This window comes from Astatotilapia calliptera, chromosome 8 (assembly GCF_900246225.1).
Source record: "Astatotilapia calliptera chromosome 8, fAstCal1.2, whole genome shotgun sequence".
NCBI classification, from domain to species: Eukaryota; Metazoa; Chordata; class Actinopteri; order Cichliformes; family Cichlidae; genus Astatotilapia; species Astatotilapia calliptera.
In genome coordinates, this window is record NC_039309.1 from 15,954,838 (window position 1) to 15,981,579 (window position 26,742).

Here is a 26,742-nt window from a genome sequence, read left to right on the forward strand (position 1 = left end):
GGGAAGGCCTGTCCTGGCACACAATAGCACATACCCAAATGGTTGTGTGGTAGGCACACAAAACTGTAGACTCACAGGCACACCATGCCATGTGCACACACACCACTAAAATCCAAGGACAAACAGTGTTTCTGGTGCTGCTCACTGCACCTGTCCCTTTTGCTTGTATTCAGTTTGCATTCCTTGAGCTGCATACGGGCTCTGAAAATGAGAGGCAGAATAAAGGCAGAGGAGAGAGAGTTCAGCCAGCTCATTTCTCTGTATTTTTCTTTTTGGGTGGAAATGCTGCATTAGAATTTTCAGCAAGGTTTACTCTCTTAGCTAGCAGAGTTGCAGCACCCCACCATGCTCAGCCCCCCCCCCCCCAGCAAAATTTTGCTCCTATTGTTGTTTTTCCGCCTTAATTGTCCTCCGCTGGTGTGCAGCAGATGCTGGCTGTGCAGATGAGGCAGAGACCCAGACTGACAGGCGTGATGTGTTTCTGTGCGAATATGTTTGTGTTGATTGGTGTACGAGTAGTGAGCATGAGAATGAGCGTGGGTGTTGCCTCCATTGACATTTAAATAATTGCCTGTAGCATTTATCATAGGAAAGTGTGTGAGTCTGTGCGCTTGCAGTTTCTTGGGAAATCTGGGAGTTAGAAATTCAGGTTCGTATAGAACATCAGAAAGGTCCAGGAGAGTATTTCAAACAGAGGAGTGTCTAGAGAGAGAGAAGGAGAGAGACAGCAGAATGGGACAGCAGCAATGAATCATCTACGGTAGTGCAGGCTGACCCCGAGCTGCTGGTACTGCTGCTGTGTTCCTTCTTTTTGTTTTATCCAAACACTTCTTATAGAAAACCATTTTTGTGCTGCTCTTCTATTCAAAGGCGTTTCATTATTTGCAGAATCCATCTCCAGTCGACGAGCAAACAAACAAATATATGAAATTTATGATGTGCCGTGCATCTGTTTTGCTTTCTGCTGCTTCTTTGTTCCAACATGAGAAAGAGTGTAGTAGAACATTTTTTTACAATATGTACGATTAATCCCTTCCCCGAGTAGAGACATTAAACAGTAAGCACGTGTGCAAGTTTTTAATACCTGTACCCTGTCTGGCACAATAATCTAAACAGCGATGAGGAAGATTAAGGATTCTTGACAGTTACATCATTTAGATGAAGGAAGACGATTGTTAAAAATTAATTTGATTTTTCACATTCAAAATATTGTTCTTGAGCAACTCTATTACTAACATACATTGTCTTTTAGTTAACATAATTATTATTCAAACAAATAATCAAACCATTTTAAGTGAATCACGTTATTGAAGCCGAGTTCTTAACTTCATCTACTCTCCTTGGTTTTGTGCACTCAAAGGGAGACTGCATCTCTTTATCTAGTCATGTGTAAAATGAATGTACTGTTTACATCTAGTAGTGATTGTCGTCATCACACATTCATTGTGGCTTCGAGCCATTCATTTTTTTCTGGTTTATATAAAGACATTAAAAGACCCCCCTTCAACCACCCACCACTCACCACCCCAGTTATCACAGCTCCCCTTAATTGAGCTCAGAGAGGAAATCTATGGGCACTGCAACTAGGGCTGCTCGATTATGGCAAAAATGATAATCACGATTATTTTCACTGAAATTGAGATCACGATTATTTGACGATATTTATTTAACCCTTTAAGACCTACTATAGAACCAAGTCCACCAGAGCTTATATTATTTTTTTTACATGCTGTAGTGCCATTTGTGGGAGCATTTCAAGTTGCTATACATCAATACAACTGTTATAGCCCATATTTTAATAATATGTATGCATTAAGTCCATAGTAATTACATAAATTGCAAAAAAGTGCAATAAACTACAAAAAAAATTGAAAATCGCTTTTGTTTTGTTTACATATATTTCTACTTGGAGAAATTTAAGAGGTTTATCCCTCAAAACTTTAAATACAATAAAGTTGCAAAAAATAGTTTACAACAACAGGAAATTTATTTTGAGTGTCTTCGTAGTTTTATTTTGGAGATACAGCAATTTTTATATACTGCAGGAAAAACAAAAAACAATCCTATGATGCAAATTTGCAAAGAAAACAGCAGGTGCATCATTTCACTGTGGGAAGTGTTACGAACAGCTGATAGGAATGGCGAAGCGTGTTTCTGGAATATTATGTTTTTGTTCCTGCAAGCGCTTTTTATGCAATTTTTGCAAAGCTATATGTGGAACGAAACCGTGACCGAGGACAAGCTGATGGCATCAGATGTAAGTACAACTCCTCCGGTTTCATATGCAAAACGATTAGTTATGTCTATAACTTCTGTTCCCTGAAGGAGAGGAACGAGGTACAACACATAAGTATGGGATATCACGCCCTCGCGTGTCCTGGCTGAAGAAACCTTTATTCACGCCTTTACGGCAGATGACGTGTGATGACACGCGCCAGGCCCCGCCCGCACATATAGCCGCTGCCATCACCGTCATCCCTCAGTTCGATAGCCGCTCTTCACCGAGCCAACTGCTCAGTGGGGCCACCCTGTGTTGTACCTCGTTCCTCTCCTTCAGGGAACAGAAGTTATAGACATAACTAATCGTTCCCTTTCAGTCGATTCACTCGGTACAACACATAAGTATGGGACCTATATACACGCCCCGCAGAGCAGCCACCGAACCGGAACGGGACCACCACATCCTTAGTGAGTGGTAGACCCAGCAGAAAGGACAGCATGAGCCACCGAAGGGGCTGTAACGTCCAACCGATAAAACCGCACAAAAGTGTGCGGCGACGCCCAATTAGCCGCTGCACAAATATCAGCCACAGGCACCCCTCTAAAAAGAGCCCATGAGGTCGCCATCCCCCTGGTGGAATGAGCTCCCACCCCGTGGGGCAACGCAAAACCTCCGGTGCTGTATGCCAGCGAGATAGCTTCCACAATCCAGTGGGACAGCCTCTGTCTGGACAGAGCTCTACCTCTATTCGGATTAGCGAAGCAGACAAACAACTGGTCACACAAACGCACATCCCGAGTGCGCTCAATGTAGGTGCGTAGCGCACGCACCGGACAAAGAGAATGCACCCTCCTCTGCTCCTCAGATTCAAAAGGAGGGGAGCAAAAGCTCAGCAACCCAAACTCCATTGAACTATAAGATGCAGGCATGACCTTGGGAAGATAGGCGGCATTCGGACGCAATACGACCTTGCGGCCATCAGGAGAAAACTGTGTGCAGGCAGGATGCACAGACAGCGCATGAAGGTCCCCCACTCGCTTCGCCGAGGCCAAAGCGAGAAGTAATGCGGTCTTATACGAAAGAAGTTTCATATCTACCGACTCAACGGGTTCAAACGGAGGGCCACAAAGGGCCTCCAGCACCAAAGACAAGTCCCAAGCCGGGACACTGGACTTAAGCACGGGCCTCAGCCGGCGAACCCCTTTCAGAAAACGCACGGCGAGGGGATGCGCACCTGGTGTCACCCCGTCAAAACCGATATGACAAGCAGATATAGCCGCTAAATAAACCTTGATCGTTGAAAACGAAAGGCCTTTATCCAACAGCTCCTGCAGGAATGTCAAAACATCCACAATAGAGCACTGAAATGGGAGAGTGTGGCGGTCCTGGCACCATCGCTCGAAGGCTCGCCATTTGTAAGCGTACAAGCCTCTAGTAGACGAGGCCCTGGCGCTCTGAATCGTCGCTACCACACTAGGTGGCAGACCCTTAGCAACCAAGTTTAACCTCTCAGCAGGTAAGCATGAAGGTGCCACAGATCCGGGCGCGGATGAAACACTTCCCCCCCCGCCTGAGAGAGGAGATCCCTGCGGAGAGGAAGCTGCCAAGGACTTGCTGCAAGCAGGCTGATTATTTCTGCATACCACGACTTCGCGGGCCACCAAGGGGCCACCAGGATCAGAGAGAGGGAATGCCGACGCACCCTCTCCAGAATTGGAGATATCATTTCCACTGGGGGAAATGCATACAGGAGCACGTCTGGCCATTGGTGCGCTAGCGCGTCCAAGCCCAAGGGTGCATCGTGGTCGATTATGGAGAAGTACAGGGGCAGTGAGCATTCACCCTGGAAGCAAAAAGATCTATTTGCGCCTCGCCAAATAGATCCCAAATCTGAGCCACTATTGAAGGGTGTAACCTCCATTCTCTCACCAGAGGACCCCCCCTGGAGAGAAGGTCCGGCCCCAGGTTCAGGTGGCCCGGGACATGGGTGGCTCTTAGAGTCAGAAAATGAACACTGCACCATAACAGCAGAGAGCGAGACAGCTGCAACAGGGGAAGAGAGCGTGTTCCTCCCTGCCTGTTTATATAAGACACCACTGTTGAATTGTCCGTCCTGACTAAGACATGCTGGCCCTGCAGGACTGGACGGAAACGCTTTAGAGCTAAGAACACTGCCAACAGCTCTAAGTGGTTGATGTGCAGCTGGCGCTGAGCCGCGGACCAGATCCCTCTCACTGACGCACCCTCGCACAGCGCTCCCCACCCACTTAGGGAAGCATCTGTGGACACCACCTTGCGAAACAACACCCTCCCAATCCGAGAGCCCTGGTGCAGTAGCCCGGGCTCCCTCCAAGGACGGAGAGCTAGCATGCAAGACGCAGTTACCGGCAGCCTCCTCCGGAGGTGACGCGAAGCACACAAACGGTGAGAGAGAGTCCAGCGTTGAAACGCTCTCATTTTCAACAGCCCAAGCGGCACTACGGCGATCATAGATGCCATCATGCCCAACAAGCGCAATATCGTCTGGAAACGCAGTCTGCGTCCCAGCTGAAATTGAGCGAGGCAGCGATGAAACGCGGCCACTCTGTGCTCTGACAACCGTGCGCGGCTGGAAAGAGAGCATATTTCCAGACCGAGAAAAGCGATCTGTTGACCTGGGATTAGCGAGCTCTTCTGGAAGTTCACAGAGAACCCCAGTGTCTGAATGTGTGACAGAACCCGCGACAGCTGCGTCTCCGCCTGTTCTCTGGAGCAAGCCACGATAGCCCAGTCGTCCAGGTAGGCCAAGATTCGGATGCCCCTCTTCCTGAGGGGCGCTAGCGCTGCCTCGGCACATTTCGTAAAGGTGCGGGGAGCGAGCGACAGCCCGAACGGCAGCACTAGGTATTCGTAGGCTACGCCCTCGAACGCAAACCTCAGAAACTGCCTGTGTTTCGGGTGTATAGCGACATGAAAATAAGCATCTGTTAGATCGATTGTCGCAAACCAATCTCCCGGGCCGACTGCACTCAGGAGCTGTCTGAGTGTTAGCATCCTGAACCTGTACGTTCGCAGGTACGTGTTCAAGACTCGCAGGTCGAGGATGGGACGAAGCCCTCCCCCTTTCTTCGGAATGACAAAATAACGGCTGTACCAACCTTTGTCCGTCTCCGAAGCGGGGACCACCCGTATTGCTCTCTTCTGTAATAGCGCCTGTATTTCCTCTCTGAGTACCAAGGCTGCCTCGGGGTTGACAATCGTGTTCACGACTCTTTGGAAACGAGGCGGCTTGACCCGGAACTGCAACCGGTAACCCATGGCAACGGTTTGCAGCACCCACGGAGAGGGGGCGCAAGCGCGCCACTGAGGGAAGTGAGCAGCCAGCCGGCTGGCCTGCAGCACTGACGGCGGGGCGCCGTCGCCCCCCAGTGTGTCTGCAGGGGACTGCATCCCCTGCCTGACCTGGCTCATTTCGCCTGCAGGTTGAGCATTTGAGATTGTTTGAGAGTAAACAACACTCTTTATTGATTGCAACATGGGAACATGTACATTTATACATTTCGTTGGGTGCACCTTTTCCGGGGCATAACAATGAAAAACAGCGGGAACACTCGATGTGGTCGCTTGAACATTCAACACATCTGAACCGTGCGCAGGGGTTATGTGCTTGGGAGACCGCGATAGGGAAGTGCAGCGCCTTCTGGGGCTGACAACCTGAACAGAACTTAAGCGGCACCTCTTGTGCGGCAACAGAGGGGTAAGAGCAGCGTCTCCCTGCGTCTCCCGGCCTTTGCCCCAGGCCGACTGGCGTGGAGCTCGGGCCGGAGTACGTGCTCTCGCCGGCGGCCCTCCCACTCCAGCAGTGGGCGCCGGTCTCTTGCCAGCTGTCAGAGGAGCGGCGGGCCTGTGAGAGCTAGCAGTGGGCTTGGGCTGGCGTCTGGGGATGATGTCGCGCAGAGCTTCCGTCTGCTTCTTCCTCAGATCGAATCTAGCCTGAATGGCTTCAAGTGAATGTCCGAATAACCCAGCCGCAGACGCTGGTGCGTCCAGATACACAGCTCTGTCTCTATCAGGGACGTCGGAGAGGGTCAGCCACAGGTGCCTCTGCGCCACCACTGTCGAAGCCATCCCTCTGCCCAGGGAGAGCGCTGCACAGCGAGACGCACGGAGGATGTAATCCGTGGTGACTCTAACCTCGTTAAGAAGAGGTGACAGCGGGCTGTCCTCCGGAACCAGCGATCCAAGCTCCGCCAGGCACATTGCTTGGTACGTCTGGAGCATGGTGACGGAGCTCATGGCTCGAGCGGTGCCGGCCTGAGCCCGATAAATCTTCTCCAGCTGCGAGGCCGAGAATCTGCAGTGCTTGGACGGCAGAGTTGCGGGGCCACCGACACCATGGTTATGGGACGGGGCCAGATAAGCAGCCAGAGACGGCTCCATAGGAGGTGGGTTAGCTAAACCAGCTCCCTCGGCGCCGTCCAATTCCATGTACTGTCCATAGCCGGGCACAGTGACGCGGGTAGACAGAGGTTTGTCCCATGACGCTGTTAGCTCGCAGAGAAAGTCTGGGAACATGGGGAGGCAGTTTTTGGCCGTTGCGGGCTCCGGTGGAAGGAAAAAACCCGCAAACCGCGACGGCTTCCGAGCTGGTGGAGGAGAGGGCCAGTCCACCTGCAGCTTCTCAGCGGCACGGCGAAACAGGGAGAAAAGAGAGGTGTCATCGTGCCGACCGGCGCAGCAGCGGCGGCATATTGGGTCGACAATGAGCTCTCCTGCTCATCCTCCGACAAACCATGGATGTCCAGGCCGATGTCCAGCACGTCATCGTCTTCCTGGGGAGCGCTGGCGGGCTTCAACCCAGGCTGAAGCCCGTCAGCGCTCCTGCATGGTTCCGGTCCGTCATCGGCTAACCCGTCAACGTATTCCATGTGGTCAGCCCAGCTAATCGCGGGGACATCGACCTGAAAATTTTCGTCTTCGGACTCGGACGAAGCCGGGGCTCCAGACTCGGAAAGAAGAGGGTCATGCCGTGCGACAGCCGAGCGTCCCAGCACTCTTTCCACAAACGTCACCCGTCTTTCCAGGGTCGAGCGTCGGAGCTGGCGACAAAACGCACAAGCTTCGGGCTCCGTCAACGCTCTCCTAGCGTGGACGATCCCCAGGCAGACAGGGCAGGCATCGTGCTGGTCGCTGTCGTGCAAAGAGAAACCACATCCCTGAGGACAGGGGCGAACAGAAGATTTCTGCTTTGCTCGCTTCGGTTTGGAGTCCATTCCCAAAACGCAAAGCGAAACGCTGCACAAGAAAAACTTGAAAATAGCGCTCCGCGGGCAGCCTACGCACCAGCTGGGCGGTGGAGGCTAACACCAACAGGGGCAGTTAAGCTAGGTTCAAGTTGGCAGACAACGGAGCTAACTAGCAGTAGCTAGCTAGCCCAACTCAGCAGAGGTGTTCTCAGCGAGGTGAAGAGCGTAAGAACTGAGGGATGACGGTGATGGCAGCGGCTATATGTGCGGGCGGGGCCTGGCGCGTGTCATCACACGTCATCTGCCGTAAAGGCGTGAATAAAGGTTTCTTCAGCCAGGACACGCGAGGGCGTGATATCCCATACTTATGTGTTGTACCGAGTGAATCGACTGAAAGGGAACAAATTATTGCGCTAGCTTACACGGTTCAGATTCTACAGGGATTTAAAAATAGTTAAGCAAAATGGAGCGTGCTGCTCTGACCGGCTTTAAAGGGTTAACAATGACTTTAAAAAATAATATAAAATAGTGTGCAACACCACTGAAGTTTTTTTTTTTTTTAAACTCTCTTTTCAACCAACGGCAGTCACTCTCCAAATAACTTCTGCTTAGCTTTCCGAGCTTCCCTCGGGTCCTCTTAATCAGCGGTCTCCAACCTTTTTTGCGCCACGGATGGTTTATGCCCGACAATATTTTCACGAACCGGCCTTTAAGGTGTCGCGGATAAATTAGGGAGGGGCTAATAATCGGCTCAGTCATTTTTAATGATCGTTGAAAGCCCAGATCGTAATCGTGATTAAAATTAGATTAATTGAGCAGCCCTAACTGCAACACACACACACGCGAACACACACACACACACTTGTTATATGTGAATTGAAAATGAAATTTAAGATAATTAAGACACCTGCAGAATGTGATCTAGGCCACTCGCCCAGAACTCCTGCAGGAGCACATCATCAGTGGCATTACAAAATGATGCTGTTATCGTACAATGATTGATATCAGAGAAGCTTAGAATTAATAGGAATAGATGACACTGAAAAACAGAGTAATGCTCAGTGTGTGTTCAGCGTGTGAGAAAGAGAGCGAATATTGTGCTAATGGAGGAGATGGAACATATGCTACCACAGCTCATTCTCCACTGAGCGATGCCCTGTCCTCCCAGTGATGGATTGAATAGGGGTGTTCATTAATAGATAGCAGCTTCTTTAATAAATGCAGTCGTTAGCTGTATAGTGGTTGGGTTAGTCGGATTTTACAAACTAATCAAGCCCTCATTCACATTCCCTGTTAAGATACTCTAAATCTTATTGACTTTTGTTTTTGCTTTAAATGCTTGTAGATTAATTAAGGAAATACATTGTTTCTTTAGTTTTGCCTCAGAGAGGAAATTGTTTTCTTTTTGCTCTTTAAATTATTTATTGCAATCATTTGGTGCCACATTTGACATTGCTGTGGTCAAATGTGTCTTTTTTCTCTCTCTCTCTGTACAATCCAGTTGTTTTTATTATTTATTTTTTGCTGTTATTATCAGTCCGGAAAGTATTCTCTTCTTGTTCCTACCCCTTTCTGTGTAATCACTTATGTATTTGCCACTGAGGGCTGATTGTGTGCAGGGTTTTCTTTAATGTAGGTTTGAAAAGGGTACACTAGGTGATTTCACTGATTAGTTTCTCCTTTCTTGAAAGTGTGCTATCGGTGGAATCATCCATTGTAATCTCTCTTGAAAGGGTCAAAGCTGTAAACTCCACTTTTCTTCTTTAATAGGTGCTGCAGCACATCTTGAATCCAGCCTTCCTGTATAGCTTTGAGAAGGGAGAAGGTGAGCAGCTGCTCGGACCGCCCAACCCTGAAGGAGACAACCCTGAAAGCATTACCAGTGTCTTCATCACCAAGGTACACATGCTATCTCTATCTGTCTAAATCCATAAAATACATGGATTTATTATCTTGTTATTCATATTTTTCCTCTTCTTACCGTTCTTACCATTTTCTTCTCACAGTCAGCAGACAACCCTTGCTGTCTGTTTATTCCATGACTCTTTGTGTTCCTGTTTCTGATTTCATTACCTGCTGCATTTCCTCTCATAATGTCCTATCAGCCCAACATCTCTCCTTTCTGAGTCATCATCAGCTACATCCTATTTAGTCATCTTCTTCTCTCATGGCCTTACACTTTAATTACTGTCATTTCATCTCTTTCTTCTTCCTTTTTTTCCCTACATGTCTTTGATTTTTCTTTCTTCCTCCCAGAAGCTCCTCTCTGTTTGTTATCACGTTTGATTCATCAGACTATAATTTCTGGTGTAAATGTCACATTGTGACCATGCTAAAGGTCGGCATGTTTGTTTGTACTGTGGCAGATCTCATCACTGACTAACACCAATCCTAATGGCTGCTAATAGCTCCTCTACAGTCTGGATAAAACTGATTTCCTACCTCACCTCCCTGTCTCCCTATGTACTGTGCTGTCTTCTGTACATTCTCTTTGGGGAATTGGTATTTGGGTGGTTTGAGTGATGCAAGGTTTTCAGTATATGTAAAATTAGATTGTGTTGTTGTAAAGTGTCATTCAGAATCAATGAACTGTGTTACACTCTAGAAATTTAAGTACAGATTATTCAATAGAGTGAGTTTCGGCTTATTGTTTATCTACATATGAGGAGACTTATTGATCTCCAACTGGAGTTGTTAAGAATTAGCATAACAGGGCTAAAGTATTTTTTGTGAGAAGTTTTAGTAGTTAATACAACATCCCACCAAGTCAAGCTCCTGAAAATGTTCTGTGCCAATTCTGCTATAGATTGCAAAAACGGTATAATTTTCCTGTATTGCCCAGCAATTTTTAATGGCACTTCTTTCCTATCCCTCTCCAAGGTTCTGGACCCGGAGAAGCAGGCTGACCTGCTGGACTCTCTGCGAATCTGCCTACTGCAGTTCTCCACCCTGCTAGTGGAGCACGCTCCCCACCATATTCATGACAACAACAAGTCACGCAACAGCAAGCTGCGTCGTCTTATGACTTTTGCCTGGCCGTGCCTTCTGCCTAAAGCCTGCGTTGATCCTGCCTGTAAATACAGTGGTCACTTACTGCTGGCCCACATCATCGCAAAGTTTGCCATTCACAAGAAGATTGTCCTGCAGGTGAGAGCTAATAAATGTTTCAATGCCGAAAAGGGACACAACAGAAAAATGACAAAAGATGGATTTGAAAATGGAACATAGCAGATGAATTCACAGTAGAAAACGGCGTACACTTAGAAAGGTACCTTTGCTTTCTGAGTCACACTTATGAAGAAAATGCTGTGTAGTTGTGAAGTCAGAGGAACTATTTTGGGTGCCCCTGGTTCACTAAAGCCCCTTTCAGCCATGCACTTCCATTAATCTGTCGGCCTCTGAATGTGTCAGCTTCATGGCCAAATGAGCACCTCAATGGTTTTTCTGTAAAAGTTTCAGACGACGGTCCTACTATGTCAGATTTAGTAATATTTACATATCACTTTCAGTGCTGCAGGAGCTTGAACTGCATGCAGTCACATTAAAGAGCAAGCCTGCAGAAGATTATGATGTACTGATGTAAGAAAGAACTAAGAAAGAAATCCGTTCATCGGCAGACTTCTGAGATCCTGTGCAGGCTTGTGGCTGACATGGACAGAGATTTTAATCAAAGGCTGTCTTCGTCTAGAGGTAGAGGGAATATAAAGGACTGGGTTAGCAAAGAGGCAAGGGAGTAAGAAGTGCAGGAACAGGCCATGCAGATGGCAGTCTTGAGTGCTGTGAGTGCCATCTGCATGGCCTGATCTTCTTTTGTTTTTCGAGTTAGATATCCAGCATTATGTTACTTAATGTATTGCCTGCTTTCATGCATCTAACAGATGAGCGTGAAAAGGCAATATTATTATTCATAAGTTGTGCGTCTTGTTTTATGTTGAGTTTTTGAAATATCACTTCTTAGTAGAGCTGGGCGATATGAGATTTTTTCATATCACGATATGTTTTTTTCATTTCAGGCGATAACGATATCTATCACGATATAAGCCAAATAACTATATTTGTAAGATTTAAATGTGCCGTTGCTCACAAGTAAAATGTGAAATAATCAGCAGCTTGTTTTTATTTAAATATTTTTTTCCCATAATAAGTTCAACAGGGTAGATGTACTTAAGGAACATGAGACTTTTTCAGATAAATAAAGGCAAATATTTCAAACTACACAAAAGGCAGCCGCTAAAGCGTTTAAGTTTCAAAATAGAACAAACGAAACAGACTAAATTGTCAATTCCACTTAGAAACAAAATATTAATTCTAAAAATAAATCTTAGTTTGTTTTACAGAAGAACAGACAAAACTGACTAACTTTTGTCAATATCAAATAAACTGAGAACTAAAAGGAAATTCTCAGTCTCTCCTTGTTGTATAGCTGAGCTTTTCAAACAGTTTTAACAGTTACTTTAGTCTGACAAAAGCCGAATGACGAATTAGCGCTTCCAGTCAGAGACTGAGGCTACGTCCACACGTACACGGGTATTTTTGAAAACGGAGATTTTCCGTTTTCGTTTTAAAAAAATAATCCCGTCCACACATAAAGGCAGAAATGAAGGAAAACGCTGCTATGAACATGCCAAAGCAGCAGGTGGCGCTAGATTCCTAACCGTGCAGAAATGTTGGCCAATCAGAAGTCTAGAAGCCTCGGTGGGAAAAAGTAAACAAAGCTGGGGCATAGAAGCAGAACAGAGTCGTATGTGTGGAGGGACAGTAACTGTGTGTATATGTAAGCATTTAAACACTGCAGAGAGTAGAATTAACAGTAACAGTATTGTAGAAATTCATTTCACCGAAACAATAACGTGGCGCACAGTGTGACGCATGCACCAGTTTATTGTATTTCCAGACTTGCTTTCGGCACAATTTACAGTGCACGCTACTCTGTTTTTTGTCAGACTTGAAATAGCCGAAATACCTTCACACTACGGAACTTCTATGGCTCTTCCGTTCAACAATCTCTCCGGCATTGGAACCATCATCTGTTTTCTCTTCGGTCACGCTCGGTTGATTTTTCTAGTCGGCACACTCATTTCCTCCATTACGCGCTGGCTGCTTCCCAAACAAACACACGTGCGGCTTGGCACTTGTGCTGTAGGTAACAAGTCACGCGACGTGACGCTGCGGCTGTGATTGGTTCGGCTCTGCGCTACTTAATTTGGATTGGCTGACCTTTTTTTTTTTTTTTTTTTTTTTAAGAGGACAAGAGCGGCGAGGTCTATCGCGATAGCTTAATTTCTCTATCGAGTAAAAGTTATATCGCGATACATATCGTTATCGTTCTATCGCCCAGCTCTACTTCTTAGATTACCCCACTTTTAAATTTTGTATCTTGTGTTGATGGGTTTAGCAGTTGTGGAGCCAGCTTAACAACTCAAGTGATGAAGCATTTGCATTTATGCCTGTCATCAGCTTCTTTCATTTTTTTCCCAACTCTGTAAGGAAGGTGTGTGTGTGCGCGTGTGTGCGCGTGTGTGTGCGTGTGTGTGCGTGTGTGTGCGTGCGTGTGTGTGCGTGTGTGTGTGTGCGTGTGTGTGTGGTTTGTGTGCTTTTTCTATCTTCTCTAAATGTGTAGGCAGGAAAACAGCACTTTTAAGGGACAGTAAATTTTAGCCAAGTATATGGTATGTTGGTAAATTAGACATGCGATCTCTGCTCTGTACAGGTCTTCCACAGCCTGTTGAAAGCCCACACAATGGAGGCCCGGGCCATAGTCCGCCAGGCTATGGCCATCTTGACTCCGGCAGTGCCTGCACGCATGGAGGACGGCCACCAGATGTTGACGCACTGGACTCGCAAAATCATTGTGGAGGAGGGGCATACTGTACCACAGCTGGTTCACATACTGCATCTCATTGTGCAACACTTCAGGGTGAGTAGATTTAAAAAAGAAAAAAAAAAGCACACACATTAATGCAACTTAGGCAGCAGCAGACTTCCATATGTCAGACCACTACTACCAAAAGTATTGAGTCCCCATGATATCCTCCTGGGATGGATGGAGCTCTTCCTTCTGTCATTTAAATTATTTATGACAGATTTGTTATACCACTTAATAATAGCAAAAGTAATATGCTTCTGAGGATGACAGTAAAATATCAGCGTTTTCTGTTTTACGATTTCTTGTGTTTCGAGGTGAGCTGCCACCACACATACTTAGATGTTAAGTGCCACTCAAGTGCACACATAGACATCCATTTAGTGTCTCTGCCGGCTCTCCTCTCAGCATGCTCACTGCAGGGAACCACGTGGGGGGAGACTGTTGAGACGCTAATTTTACTGATTATCTAAGTGCTCTGAATTACATGACACATCTTTCCTAATGGGAAAGGAGCATACTCATTAAAATGTAGATGATCTTATGCAGACCAATTAAAAATGTTTATGATTTTTTGTTAATTTCAGTTTTATATTGGTTGTAGCCAGATCATTTGTACTTTGCTCTGTTATCAAGTCAAAAGCTGGACTCTCATGTCTAATTATGTCAACCGCCTGGTGTCCACAGTTGACTTAATGCAGATACAGCATTAAACACACCCTTCACAGCAGTGATCAGTAGAGTCAAAGAGCAGCTCATGTGGACTCGTCATCAACAAAAGCAAATGATCATCGAGCTTGCTTTTCGCTTTCCTCCATAAACTTGAAAGACACTTGTGCCCTCTCGCTTCTTCAGCTGATGTTCACCGCCTCACCAGTCAAAGAGCGACAGTCTTTTAGCAGAAGACTGACATTTCCCTCAGCTTCCCTCTCTATCTCACTGACAGGCCGCTCTCACTGGGCCAGATGACTAATCTAATGTAATCACATCAGCATAATTACACTGGGGAGGAGATAATGACAGACAGATGAGAGACTTTGTGCATGTGCGTTTGATAAAGAAATGGAGAGATTGTGTGCGTGTTTGTCTGTGTGCACATGTGATGGACAGGGCTTAGCCACTCTGTCATTAAGGGGCTGTGAAGTCCTGCTCTATCGACTATAATTACCCTCAAAGTGAGAAGCTTTAATATTCTTTGACACTGACAAAAGCCCTCAGATAGACATCTCATCTCTAGCTCCTTTGTCTGCATGTGTGTTTGAGAGTCCCAGTTCAGTTTTCGGAAGCTAAGTGACTCTTGAGCGTGACACTTGAGTTGGGCTAAGTGTGTGTCATCATGTCCTTGAGACTAAGTAAGAATTTGATGTCAGAGTTTGCCTATTCTGACTAAAAGTTTCAAAGTGATTGAACACCCCATTTAACTTTGCATGTGTTATCACTCTAAAATCTAAACTGGTAGGTCTGGAGTACATAAAAACAAACTTTTCCTGTACATGTGTGGACTTGCCTTTATTTTTGTCCACCTCCCATATATTAGTGCATTGTGCATAGACTAGGGGTGTCAAACGTACGCTGTCCACATTCGGCAAAACAACAAAAAAAGAAAAAGAAAGGAAGGGAAAAAAACAAAAAACTAATCTGTACAGTCTGGGCAATGAGCTACCAGGAGCTCATTTTATTTCTGTCATTTTATTTCTTACAAATTAAGTTCAAAGAGTTGCGCTGACAGATTACTTTCTTTGCCGCAGCAGGTTTTCTTCATCATATAGAAAAACAGTTAAATATGTAACTTCTTTATACTAATAGAAAAGGAGGCTTCACTTGTACAGCCCGTTTTTAACATCAAAGTGGGCTGTATGTGACCCGCCATGTAAAAGGAGTTTGACACCCTGGTTTACACTAGATGTTTTGCAGCAGATGGAGCTAGCACAAGGATAAGCTTCCTGGGAGTCGTTCTGTGTGATTCTAGTAGAAGCGCAGGAACAAGATGCTGCAGCAAATGACATATGTAGGCCATTGTTTGGTTGCTTCTTCTGTTGCTAATGCAGTGGAAGAAGGCCTCGTACAATACTGTGCAGAAGTCTTGAGGCATTCGTCCTTGCTTCTATTTTTTTGCTTCCAAGGAGCCGGATTTTCCTGTTTCTTTTTTAAGTGGGCTTGAGCAGTAGTTCTCCAGGCTTTCTGAAGGTTTTTTCTTTCAACGTTGGCTGCCTTTCTGTTTGTTTGTTTTTTAAGTTAAAGCCTCTTAACACTGACCTGTGAATATTCAAGCATACAAAAGGCACCTAACTCAACTTTTTAATTAAATCTAAGCAAAGTATCAAACATAACACAATATGACAAGATATTCAGAATTTTTTGAGGAACGTTTTTTTGGACTCACATTTTTGGGCTGCAAGTACGACAGAGAACTGTTTTTGTATGAGTAATGGGGGTTTTTTTGGTCTCGCAGAGTTTAAGTGGTTCCACTTCATGCAAAACAAGCTTGTTTTTTTTTAAAACCCGTAATCTTGTCATCCACACTAGTTTTCCACTCTTCCAGACTTCATCTGGTTTTTACAGAGTAAAGGTTCAAGTTGTGAGAGATACAGATGAAAGGAACACACGCCCCAAGCCACAGTGCAATTTATACTGACGTTTAAATTCGTCTGGTTAGCCTTAGGGGCTATTGTAGTCACTTTTTGTGCCTCTTTTAAACTGTACCATTGGTGCTATCTGTCTGTGGTGCTTTGTGGAAGAAAAAATGCGCCAGTCCCTCCTGACAGCTTCTGTATATAATATTAAACATAAGCTTTTGTGACACTCTATCTTTTAATCATACAGTTAGGTCCATAGGTTATTCAACAGTAACACAAATTTAGCTCTTTAAAGAGTGTGGAGTGACTGTTTATAACATTGTCTGCAATTTCTAAACTGTTGAAGGGATTTAACAGATGCACTGCATTAAGTCACCACTTCAATCACATGGTAATTGCAGGATTTCAAATGTATTGTGGTGAAATAATGGCTTATGAGGCTTTTTGGACTTAAGGGCGACTTAAGTAATTGTTTTCTAACAGTTACAAAATAATTAGAATTTAAAAAAAAAACCCACATACACCAAAAAACCAAAACCAATACAAACCTGTGTTTTGCATAATCTGGAGTGCTCTGATGTCAAAGTGGATGATGTCAATTGAATATTAGCAGAACAAGGGATATGAAAATATTGCTTGTTTATAGTACTTCAGCATTATGATACTTTTTCAAAGTTATACCTGGTGCTCCCCCCCCAGGTGTATTACCCTGTCCGACACCACCTGGTGCAGCACATGATCAGTGCAATGCAGCGTTTGGGCTTCACTCCAAGTGTGACTATAGAGCAAAGGAAGCTGGCTGTGGACCTGGCTGAGGTGGTCATCAAGTGGGAGTTGCAGAGGATCAAAGACCAGCAGGTAAACCACATTATTTTTACTGACTTCTGTTGATGTCAGGAGTACCAGTTTGGGATGGTCGTCTAGGATGTTGACATACAGAGTCACCAAATTATGTTTCTCACTTCTCACAAAAATCTTTTTCCTTCAGACTGAAGACGCTCATTAAGTCACAAAATAAACCTTATTCATCATAGCAGTTAAAGCGTTTCTTGAGCCGTGTACCATAAATGCTCATTACTTATGTTGCTATATGAGCTAGTGACAAACTTCAGCTTTATTGCATTATACAGAAAGAGACATACTGTGGTTATATTGTGTTAACAATTGGATTTGTCTCCTCCTTTCTTGTGTGTACCTTTCTTTGGCACAACAGCCAGAATCTGAGGCTGAGGTAGGTCCTGGTGGTGAAGGGACCAGTGGGGCTGCTGTGAAAAGAGGCCTGTCTCTAGAATCCGCCGGGGCTGGACAGGACGTCAAGAGATTCCGTACAGCAACTGGAGCGGCCTCCACGGTGAGCTCAGTTAGTAATTAGTCAGATGCCAGACGAATGTGGCTGTGACTGATGGGCCCTCGTGCCCCAGACAGAATGTCTTACCTTGAGAGTTCTCACTTGATATCCCTGTGTTACTTGCTTCTCTAAGGGTGTTTGTTGTGCAGTTTGAAAGCTACTAATAAGACAGCCAGTTTTACTTTTTTGTCTCCACAGTCATTTATTGAATGAGTCTGAGGGGGAAAAATTGCTAACAGGATTGACAGCAGAGTTGTTGCTGTTATCCAGCTTGTCTTACAGCAGTATGGCAGCGTCACATATACTTCATCATATCCCTCTGTGGTCTTTTGTTTTGAGGTCTTTTGGGATACCTTTGTTGTAAAATCGCCTGTTCAAAATTTTAATCAAATTTGTTAATTTGCACTAATGCCAATCTTTCTAAAGGCAGTTTATACTTAGATTAAAGACTCTGAAATTGCCTCGTGATGTGCCTGACACATCTGGAGTTCTGCCACAATCAGCTTAATGTCTGCATGTCGTAGATTAGAGGGCATAATTGGGCAGTAACTACACGTTTTAAAGAAAGCTTGTTTTCTGTATTAAAGTGTTCATAATGAATTCCAAAATGTAAATGTCCTTTAAAGTATGTCGATTTACAGATCACAGATTTATTAGCCCTGCAACAGAGTGAAAACCTGTCTCTCGCTCAGTGACAGCTAGAATAGGCTCCAGCCCAGCTACAATCTTTAACTGGAAAAACCTTTAAGAGGATGGAAGGATGAATGACACTTACAAAAGTAAAACAAATACTTAAAGGTTATTGTAATAAATATTTGTGCTCTTGTTATAATTTCTGTTTTTTGTGCCTCTTCTTGTGATGTCAAGATAAAAATGCGTCTTTTTAACTTGTCAGAATTTGTTTCTGCTTAAGCTGAGGAAACATTAATTGCCCAGAAAGTTGTCAGAAAAGTTATCAGACTTATTGTGGCTGGAGCCTCCTCTTTGTAGACCGAAAAACCCTTTGTACAGCATTTCTGCCTTTTGACAACTTTCTGTAATCATTCTTTTGTCAAAAAAGAAAAAAGTTTATCTATATTTGACAGATTATAATGTTTGTGTTTGTAGGTATTTGGCCGCAGCCAGTCCATGCCAGGCACAGAGAGCATGCACAACAAACCTGTTGAGAAACAACATACAGACACTGTGGTCAACTTCCTCATCAGGATTGCTTGCCAGGTAAGACCTCAGCCACACACACACACACACACACGTGTTTTGCCATCCATTAGTCCTTCCAAGTAGGCACAATTATTCTAACCACTCGTTTGGGTGAGGATAACGCACACACAAACACACACACATGGAGTCACTCTAGAGTCATTGACGACCTTGGTTATTAGGCCTGAAATAGACTGCTGAGATTTCACTCACCTTGACTTTTCCTACTTTATTTTTTGGGCCAAGTTTCATTCTCACTGTTCAGCCAAGCATCTCTGTTGAATATAACCTTCCCTATAACCACTGGGGATCACTCGGTGCTCACAGAACACTCTATAGCAACATAATCTTTTCTTTGTATTCCTCTCGATAACAGTGTAGTGTGATACTGAATTGATCCCAGTAGAAAAATTATGTCCTCACTGGCCCGAGGGATTGTGATCAGCCAAAGGACATCACACCTAGCGCTGATAGGGATTCAATGTGTTTTTCAAGGATACCTCTCTAAAGTGCATGCTTATCACTATAAAGGTTTGCACAGGGAATGTTGATTGAAAGATGGTATCCATCCTGGATGGTATCCATCCAGCCTCTTTTGAACTCCAGCTGCATGAATTAAGTGCCTAGACAAATATGTTCCTTTCTTTTCTAGGTGAACGATAGCACCAATGTGGCTGGATCTCCAGGGGAATTGTTGTCTCGCCGTTGTGTCAGCCTGATGAAGACAGCCTTGAGGCCTGACATGTGGCCTCGTGCTGAGCTGAAGCTACAATGGTTTGACAAGCTGCTAATGACAGTGGTAAGATGGCATGTACTTTGAGAATGATTGTTACATTAGACTTCATGCATGGTTCATATTGCCAGATCCATACAAGGTGATAATTTAGGTGTGAAACCTGTCAGTACTGCTGTTATTCTGCACTGCCTTTCTGAGTAATCAGTTGTCATTGACTGTGTTCAGACCCGTCTAAGTAATAATTGGTCTAAAAGTTTCTACTATTTAACCATGGTGAATATTACTGTTTGGGGTATGTTTAAAAAAGAAACCTATATCTGTGTAGAGTATTCATGTAAGTTTGTTATTTGGACTTACTAGTAAAAGAATTTTTCAAAGTACTTCAGTCAAACTAGTCTGAATAAAATCAAAATATTCAATCTTTGTGTTGTTGTTCAAGCTCCAAGCAATAAGCAGCAAACAGCTGAGGATAACTAATAGCTTCCCAGAGAAGTTTTCCCTGTCCCCGCTTAAGCTCCGTCTTAGTGTTTGCTCTAACACCTCAGAGTCCTTTGTCTGTTATCAGTAATGCATGAAGTGAGGCGCCAACCACCATAATGACAAAATAATGACAGTGGTGAGATAACAGCACTCTATCCGGGTTGGCCTGTGCCTTCTCATTCAAACCCCCCAAAACCCCTCTACATCCTAAAGCCCTCATCCTTGCTTTCTGTATCGCCCCACTGTGACTCTGTTCATCTCTCCTCGCCTTTCCCTCTGTGTCTAACCACTTCCTCCTCTCATCTCTTTTCCATCCAGCCTCTTATCGCAGCTTTTATTCTCTTTCTTTCTTTTCATCCATGTCTCCTTTCCTCCTCATCTCTCTGGTCTGATTGGGCGTCACTGTTCAGACAAGGTTATCACCACGCGTTGCCAGTTGTCACGTACTGCCCTTGTTCTCTTTTGGGGATCACTTCATCGGCCGCACCCTTTTCTCTCCCTACACACACACATTCACACAAACTCAGTCGGCCCTTCCATATCCCTTTGGGGATTGTCTAACAAACAAGGCCTTCTGTAGGTTTTATGCAGATGTACGCAGGCCCACCCCCTTGGGACCTCGCTCTACCTGCCTAGCTGCCTTACTCAGACTAATGAACAATGCTGTAAATCGGATTACCTTTTATCATCTCATTGTCTCGGCGCAGCAGTGATTAAGAGTCTGGGGGGAGTGGCATGAGGAGGTTGTATTTGGAGTGTAACTTGAGAGACACACAAAACATATACAGTCTCACAGGCATGCCTGCATCTGCATGGTTCCTGCAGCGACAAGTTCCTTTTCTGTTAATGCACTGTCAAATCAATACTACCCTAATATCTAGCAGGAGCCTTATCACCAGAGTCACCTTGTTCATTAGGCAAGATCAGTGCCATGGATCTGTCCCAGATTACCCTCTTGGCCCTGCCATTGTAAACCTTGTTTGCAATTTAGACAAAATTAGGAACCGATGCTGCCCATTGATCTTTGGTTTAACAGCCATCACAATGCCTTGTTTTTGTGTGTGTTTGTGAGCAGTATTGATTTCTGAGTTGAGTGGAATAAAAAAAAAACTCGGTTGTTTCATCTGTCTGCAGATGAAATTGCACTATTATCTATATTGCTTTGTTTTAGCATTGGGCGCTTGGCTAAAAAGATACATATCAATAATTTTTTTTTTTTTTTTAGATATGAGGCTTTTATTGAAAAGTCTAAATGGATTTCTATCTGTTTTAAGAGCAATACCAAAAAAAATGACCTTCCACTTATAATGTCTACTCCTTTTTGACCTCTCAGGAGCAGCCAGCCCAAGCGAACATCTCCAACATCTGCACAGGACTGGAGATTCTCTGCTTCCTGTTGACAGTGCTGCAGCCCCCAGCCGTCCTGGCTCACTTCAAGCCGCTCCAGCGGGGCATCGCTGCGTGCATGACCTGCGGCAATACCAAAGTGCTACGTGCTGTCCACTCCCTTCTTTCTCGTCTCATGAGTATCTTCCCAACTGAGCCTAGTAAGCGGCAATGATTTATTTCTAAATTCTCACTGGAAGCCAGACCAGCTGCACACAGGAAAAAACACTATATATCTGATTCCTTTCTGAGAAATCGTCATGCCACACTGTGATAAAATTATAAATAGAAGTGAATTATACTGGCGATATAATTTACAAACTTGCTTCCCCAAAAGGATTAAGTGTTGAGACTCATTGGCATGGGATTTGGGGATTTTACAAACCTAATTATGATACAGCCAACAAAAATTGTTTGCATAATTACAAAAAAAATTATGACTTATAAAAGCTGCAAGTCCTGTATTTTTATTCATAAGACGTGCCATTTCTGTAAGTAATTGTTTAAATTAATGTTTTGTTGTAGTGTTGTAATTGGTTGTGTTTTTAACATATATGTGCAATTTAATGTGATTGATTGTGTGTCATTTTGAAATATGGAGAGATGCTTATGGGAGAATAACTGTCCCGCATCTTTCCATACAAAATGAATAGAGCATCATCTGTTTTAGGTCATTGTATGAATTGTTTTAAAGCACTTTCGACAAAGGCCTAAAGGGGCTTGAAACATAGTGTGATCAATACATTATGATGCTGATTCCTTGCAGCAATATAACTGCGTCACTTTGCACGGCAGTGATTTCGATTTTCAGCTGTTCTTTGTTTGAAACAAACATTGCTGTGTTTTTCTAGGCACATCAAATGTGGCATCTAAGTATGAGGAACTTGAGTGTCTATATGCTGCTGTGGGCAAGGTCATCTACGAGGGGCTTACCAACTATGAAAAAGCAACAACCAACACTAACCCCACGCAGCTCTTTGGTAAGACCAACTCTCACATTTATTTTTTTTCCTCCTTTCTTGCCCTCGGTTACTCTTGTGTTGGTATATACTTAGAAGTGAAAAAAAGTCAATCTCCTACTCTCACTACAGCACCAAGCGGCCCCTCGGTTACTTTTACCAGTTAAGCCATTGAGTGGGCCGTTAAAATGCAAGCCGATGGGCTCTGCTGCTCGGGCTAACATCTGGTCTATTTAAATGGGGGCCACAGTCCAGCGGTTTGGGAAAGATTGTCTTGGGAAGGATTGCTGCTTTCCGCCCCTCTTCCTGTACAAACATTACTGTTATCCACCCAGATGTCAGAGTATTTATAGAAAAAGCTTTCATTGAAGCTTATTTCAAAGAGACTTTGATTTTTTTTTTTCTTTTAGATGAAATATGTAGTAGGTTTCAAAATATAGGCCATTCAAGGTGATAAATGGCTATTTGAGAGCAGTCCAAAGGTAATGCTGCTTTATGCAGTTTCCTAAAATTACAGTGGTGGTCAATAAAATAAAAAAAAGCATTCTGTATCCTGCTGTTGCAGTAAAGTCGCAGCGATGTGATGCATCCGTCTGGCCAGGGGGTGACATTTTAACATTTGTCTCCTCTCTGGGGAACAGCAACAAAGAAGAACATTACTCATTCTTATTTCTGCCTCTGTTACACTCTTGAGGGGGGGGAAATATATATATATCAAGCTGCGTGAATGAACACAAGCTGACTGCAGGTGTCTGTGTCTGTTACCTCTCCCCAGAGAAGTGAAGCTTCTTGTCAAACTGTTCCATTTCCCATACTTCTTATCCCTCTGCCTTCATTTGTCTTACAGGGACACTGATGATCCTGAAGTCAGCCTGCAGTTACAATGCCAGCTACATTGACCGCCTCATCTCAGTGTTCATGCGCTCACTACAGAAGATGGTGCGGGAACACCTGAGCCCCCAGCAGGCTAACCCAGGGGTGACTGAAACCAGCACAGGTACATAAATACAGTGGAAAGATGTGAGGAAGCCAGTGGCAAATGTAATTTAAAAAGTAATCACATAGGAAAGATGTGCAGTATTTTGAGTTCACAACGTATTAGTCACCATTATTCTCCAAACTTGGCACCAGATAACCACTACTATTTCAGCTGAACTTATTCTACTTGGCTGCAGTTACACCTGGCTGACATTATTGGGGAAGTTTTTGCTCGTACTTTCCCCCAGCCCACGTCCAACAAGGAGCTGACTGTGTGTGAGGTGGACACAACACAGACATGAATGTACACTCGCATCACAGCCTTTCTCAGATTGTTAAAGCTCATATATCCCAGGTGTCTCACCAGTGCCTCTTTCCGTAGAAAGACAGTATCAAAACTTGTATATCAATAGCCCCAGCTGTGTTCTCAATAGCTCTTGTGGTCAGGAGAGATCCTTTGTGCAGATAGTATGCTTTCTCGGGAAATGTTTCTCAGCTCTGGTTCCCAGTCTGTATTGTCTTCTGCTCTTTTTGTATCAACAGATGGTCACCTTGTGCTCTTTTGCTGTGGGGTCTGAAAGGGTAGTCACAGTTTGACACAAAACCTCTTGACAACTTGCCCTTTATATTAATCCGTGAGGGGGGTGAAAGGGAAAAAACACGTGTTTAGGTTTCCTGTTCATTTACTTTTCTGAACTTCAGAAAGTCTGGCAGTGCATAATTCCTGTTGCTACTCTTCAGACAGGAGGTAATGACTGTAAGATACTATCAGTGCTTTAAATGGGTCCCTAATGACTGTATCGGGAAACACAGACATTAACTGTCCACCGTGAACAGTTAGTCACTAAGACCAAAGGCCTTCTGACCATTAGGCTTTTTCCTCTAAAGATTATTCACGTTTCAGTAATCTAATAAGCTTAACTGTAGTAGTTCCATCCTGATTGTATTGAAAATGTGAAGTTCTGACTGCTGCCACCATTTAAAAATAGATAAGTCATTTCAATTTATTGAAGGCCAGAAAATTTGCAATAGAAGGAAGATGGATAAATGCACAGATAAATGCATCTGTTCTGTAGTTTGTCTCAGCCCTTCCTTTGAATAATTCCATGTGTTTGCTCTGATAGTGACCAGCGAGCTGATAATGCTCAGTCTTGACCTGGTGAAGACACGATTGTCCGTCATGAGCATGGAAATGAGGAAGAACTTTATCCAGGTCATCCTCACTTCCCTAATTGAGAAGTCTCCCGACCCCAAAATCCTCCGTGCTGTTGTCAAGATCGTGGAAGAGTGGGTGAAAAACAATTCTCCAATGGCTGCCAACCAGGTAAGGAGGAGGGGACTGTTCAGGTGTGAGACAGTAAAACAGTATTAAGTGAGGAAAAAAACAAAAACAAATGTGGTATTCAAGAGATCCTGGCATAATTCCTCTCATGAAAACAGGTGTAAATTAAGAACTGAATCAGCAAAGTTGTGAAAGGTGTGAAACCTTTGGACAAACAACAAGCGAAGCACATTTTCTAAATCTAGTAAGGTTAGCATTAGCATAATACCTACAGAGGACTCTCTGGTCTTCATATTCTTTTAAGCTGAAGAAGAGCAAGCGGTACACAGCTGAGCTAGACAGGTGCAGCTGCGAAAAACAACTGAATAGAGAATAGATTATTTTTCTTTTCTCACACCTTTCTATTTGTCTATTGTTCATAATATTTTTTTTTCCTTTATCCTACTTTCTACCCGATTCTTCTTTCCCTTTCAGATGCCAAACCTGCGTGAGAAATCCATCTTGCTGGTGAAGATGATGACCTACATAGAGAAGCGTTTCCCTGATGAACTTGAGTTAAACGCCCAGTTCCTGGACCTCGTTAATTACGTCTACAGGTAATTACTGTCATTCATCACATGGCTAAATGGCCACGCCACTGACGCCACACCGCCCTTGCATCCATCTTAACGTGAGAAGTGAAGGTCGGGGGCGGTCGAGGCGGGGAAAAGACACAGAAGGTTGGGTCAGGGGGAAAAAGGAAAATAAAGATGAAGAGGAAGAGCTTGAAGTACCAGAAGTGTACCTTTCCTTTTTTATGACGAAAAGTTAATTATTAACGATGGTAATAATTATAATAAGATTGTTAAACTCAGGAACTGGATGAACTAATTTAGAATCATTGTAGCTGTAAAAAAACAACAAAAAAACAATTAAAAGCTGGAAAATTTAAGATGGCCACGAAAAGATTGACTGATGAAGATTGATAATAGGGTTACAGTACTATCAGTATTCAGCTAGCTGATGACAGGACACCCAGCAGGTGGTGGTCAAAGGCGAGAGACCACCTCTGCCGGCTATTCATCAAACTGTGGCCCTCCTCACCTTTCCATCTTCTACACATACACATTTAATCAGCCCAGTGTATCCGCATCCTGATGCCAAAAGATTTAAAATGAGCAGTAAAGCCATGATGGACAGCAAGTAATGATAATGGAAGGATAAAGCAGCTGTGCCAGCGCAAAGTGTGATTAGGAGGACGGTGTAAATACGAGCAACATGCAGCTGTGGCACCGTGTTATTCTTTTCATCCCACCTACTCTCTCACTGCTTCTGTTTTATGAATCATCGCTTCGGAGCACATTCAGTGCTGTAGAATGACGTGGAAACGATTGCATTTGTTGTTTCAATAGTTAGGTAGGTAATGTTACATCAGTCTTATTGTCAAAGATGCAGACTTTTGCCCAATATTCAGTTTTAACCACACCAAATGTAAGAAATAGTTCAAAAAGTTGTAAAAACAAGAGTATTTTCCAAGTTGCAAATTCCTGCATTGTTTCAGTGGCATATACATGTTTTGCCAACAGCTCTCAGGTGCACGGGGCACCAAGTTTTATCTGTGTGTGCAGTTCTCTGTATTACAAGTTAATGGTGACATTTTCTAACTCGGGCGCTAATCGCCCCACGCCCACACATCCCATTTTTTAAGAACATTTTTGGTAACGGGCATCTCAGATTCTTTCTCACAAAACTTTTGCCCCTTTAGGGATGAGAGCCTTTCAGGAAGCGACATCACATCAAAGTTGGAACCAGCCTTCCTTTCAGGGCTTCGCTGCAGTCAGCCAATGATCAGAGCCAAGTTTTTTGAGGTGTTTGATGCCTCTATGAAGCGGCGCGTCTATGAGAGGCTACTGTACATCTGCTGCTCTCAGAACTGGGAGGCCATGGGCAGCCATTTCTGGATCAAACAGTGCATAGAGGTAAGCAGTGGGTCTCGGGTCTTTCTGCAGGCTTCGTAAGGTTTTTATCCTGCGGGCATCTACGTGCTGGTTATCTGCCACCAACCGTCACCAATCTTCTTTTATGTATTTTGCACCTGTTTGTGTGTTTGATAGTTGTTACTGGCAGTTTGCGAAAGAAACACCATCATTGGCACCAGCTGCCAGGGATCCATGCTGCCATCTATCACAAACGTCATCAACCTGGCTGACAGCCACGACCGCGCCGCCTTTGCCATGGCAACGCACGTCAAGCAGGAGCCTCGCGAAAGGGAAAACACCGAGACCAAGGAGGAGGTGAGATACACAGACAGGCGCACAACGCCTCGCAACGTGTCTCACATAAATTGCCACATTATCCCATTAGGAGTTTTTACATACTGTGGGTCTAAGAAAAGAGTAATGCTGTGCCTCTTTGCTCGTCTTAAAAATTGTCTCTGTTGTCGTCATTCGTCCATTATCAAGAAGCTGTTGATAAAATGGTCTTTCAAAAACAGCCCAACACGAAGACT

General features: G+C 44.3%; 1 protein-coding gene across 3 annotated transcripts in view; it reads left to right on the plus strand.

The window, feature by feature from the left end:
• The window catches only part of trrap (transformation/transcription domain-associated protein), an 89,442-nt gene that overhangs the window by 26,892 nt on the left and 35,808 nt on the right, over positions 1 to 26,742 (plus strand). For all 3 annotated transcript variants that reach the window (XM_026179009.1, XM_026179011.1, XM_026179010.1), the window contains 14 exons: positions 9,217 to 9,345; positions 10,327 to 10,593; positions 13,157 to 13,363; positions 16,585 to 16,743; positions 17,099 to 17,236; positions 18,341 to 18,451; positions 19,086 to 19,232; positions 20,983 to 21,196; positions 21,887 to 22,015; positions 22,842 to 22,991; positions 24,097 to 24,296; positions 24,729 to 24,850; positions 25,999 to 26,212; positions 26,348 to 26,527. In XM_026179009.1, coding sequence (XP_026034794.1) covers positions 9,217 to 9,345; positions 10,327 to 10,593; positions 13,157 to 13,363; positions 16,585 to 16,743; positions 17,099 to 17,236; positions 18,341 to 18,451; positions 19,086 to 19,232; positions 20,983 to 21,196; positions 21,887 to 22,015; positions 22,842 to 22,991; positions 24,097 to 24,296; positions 24,729 to 24,850; positions 25,999 to 26,212; positions 26,348 to 26,527 — 2,367 coding nt within the window. The remainder of the gene's footprint in view (positions 1 to 9,216; positions 9,346 to 10,326; positions 10,594 to 13,156; positions 13,364 to 16,584; positions 16,744 to 17,098; positions 17,237 to 18,340; positions 18,452 to 19,085; positions 19,233 to 20,982; positions 21,197 to 21,886; positions 22,016 to 22,841; positions 22,992 to 24,096; positions 24,297 to 24,728; positions 24,851 to 25,998; positions 26,213 to 26,347; positions 26,528 to 26,742) is intronic.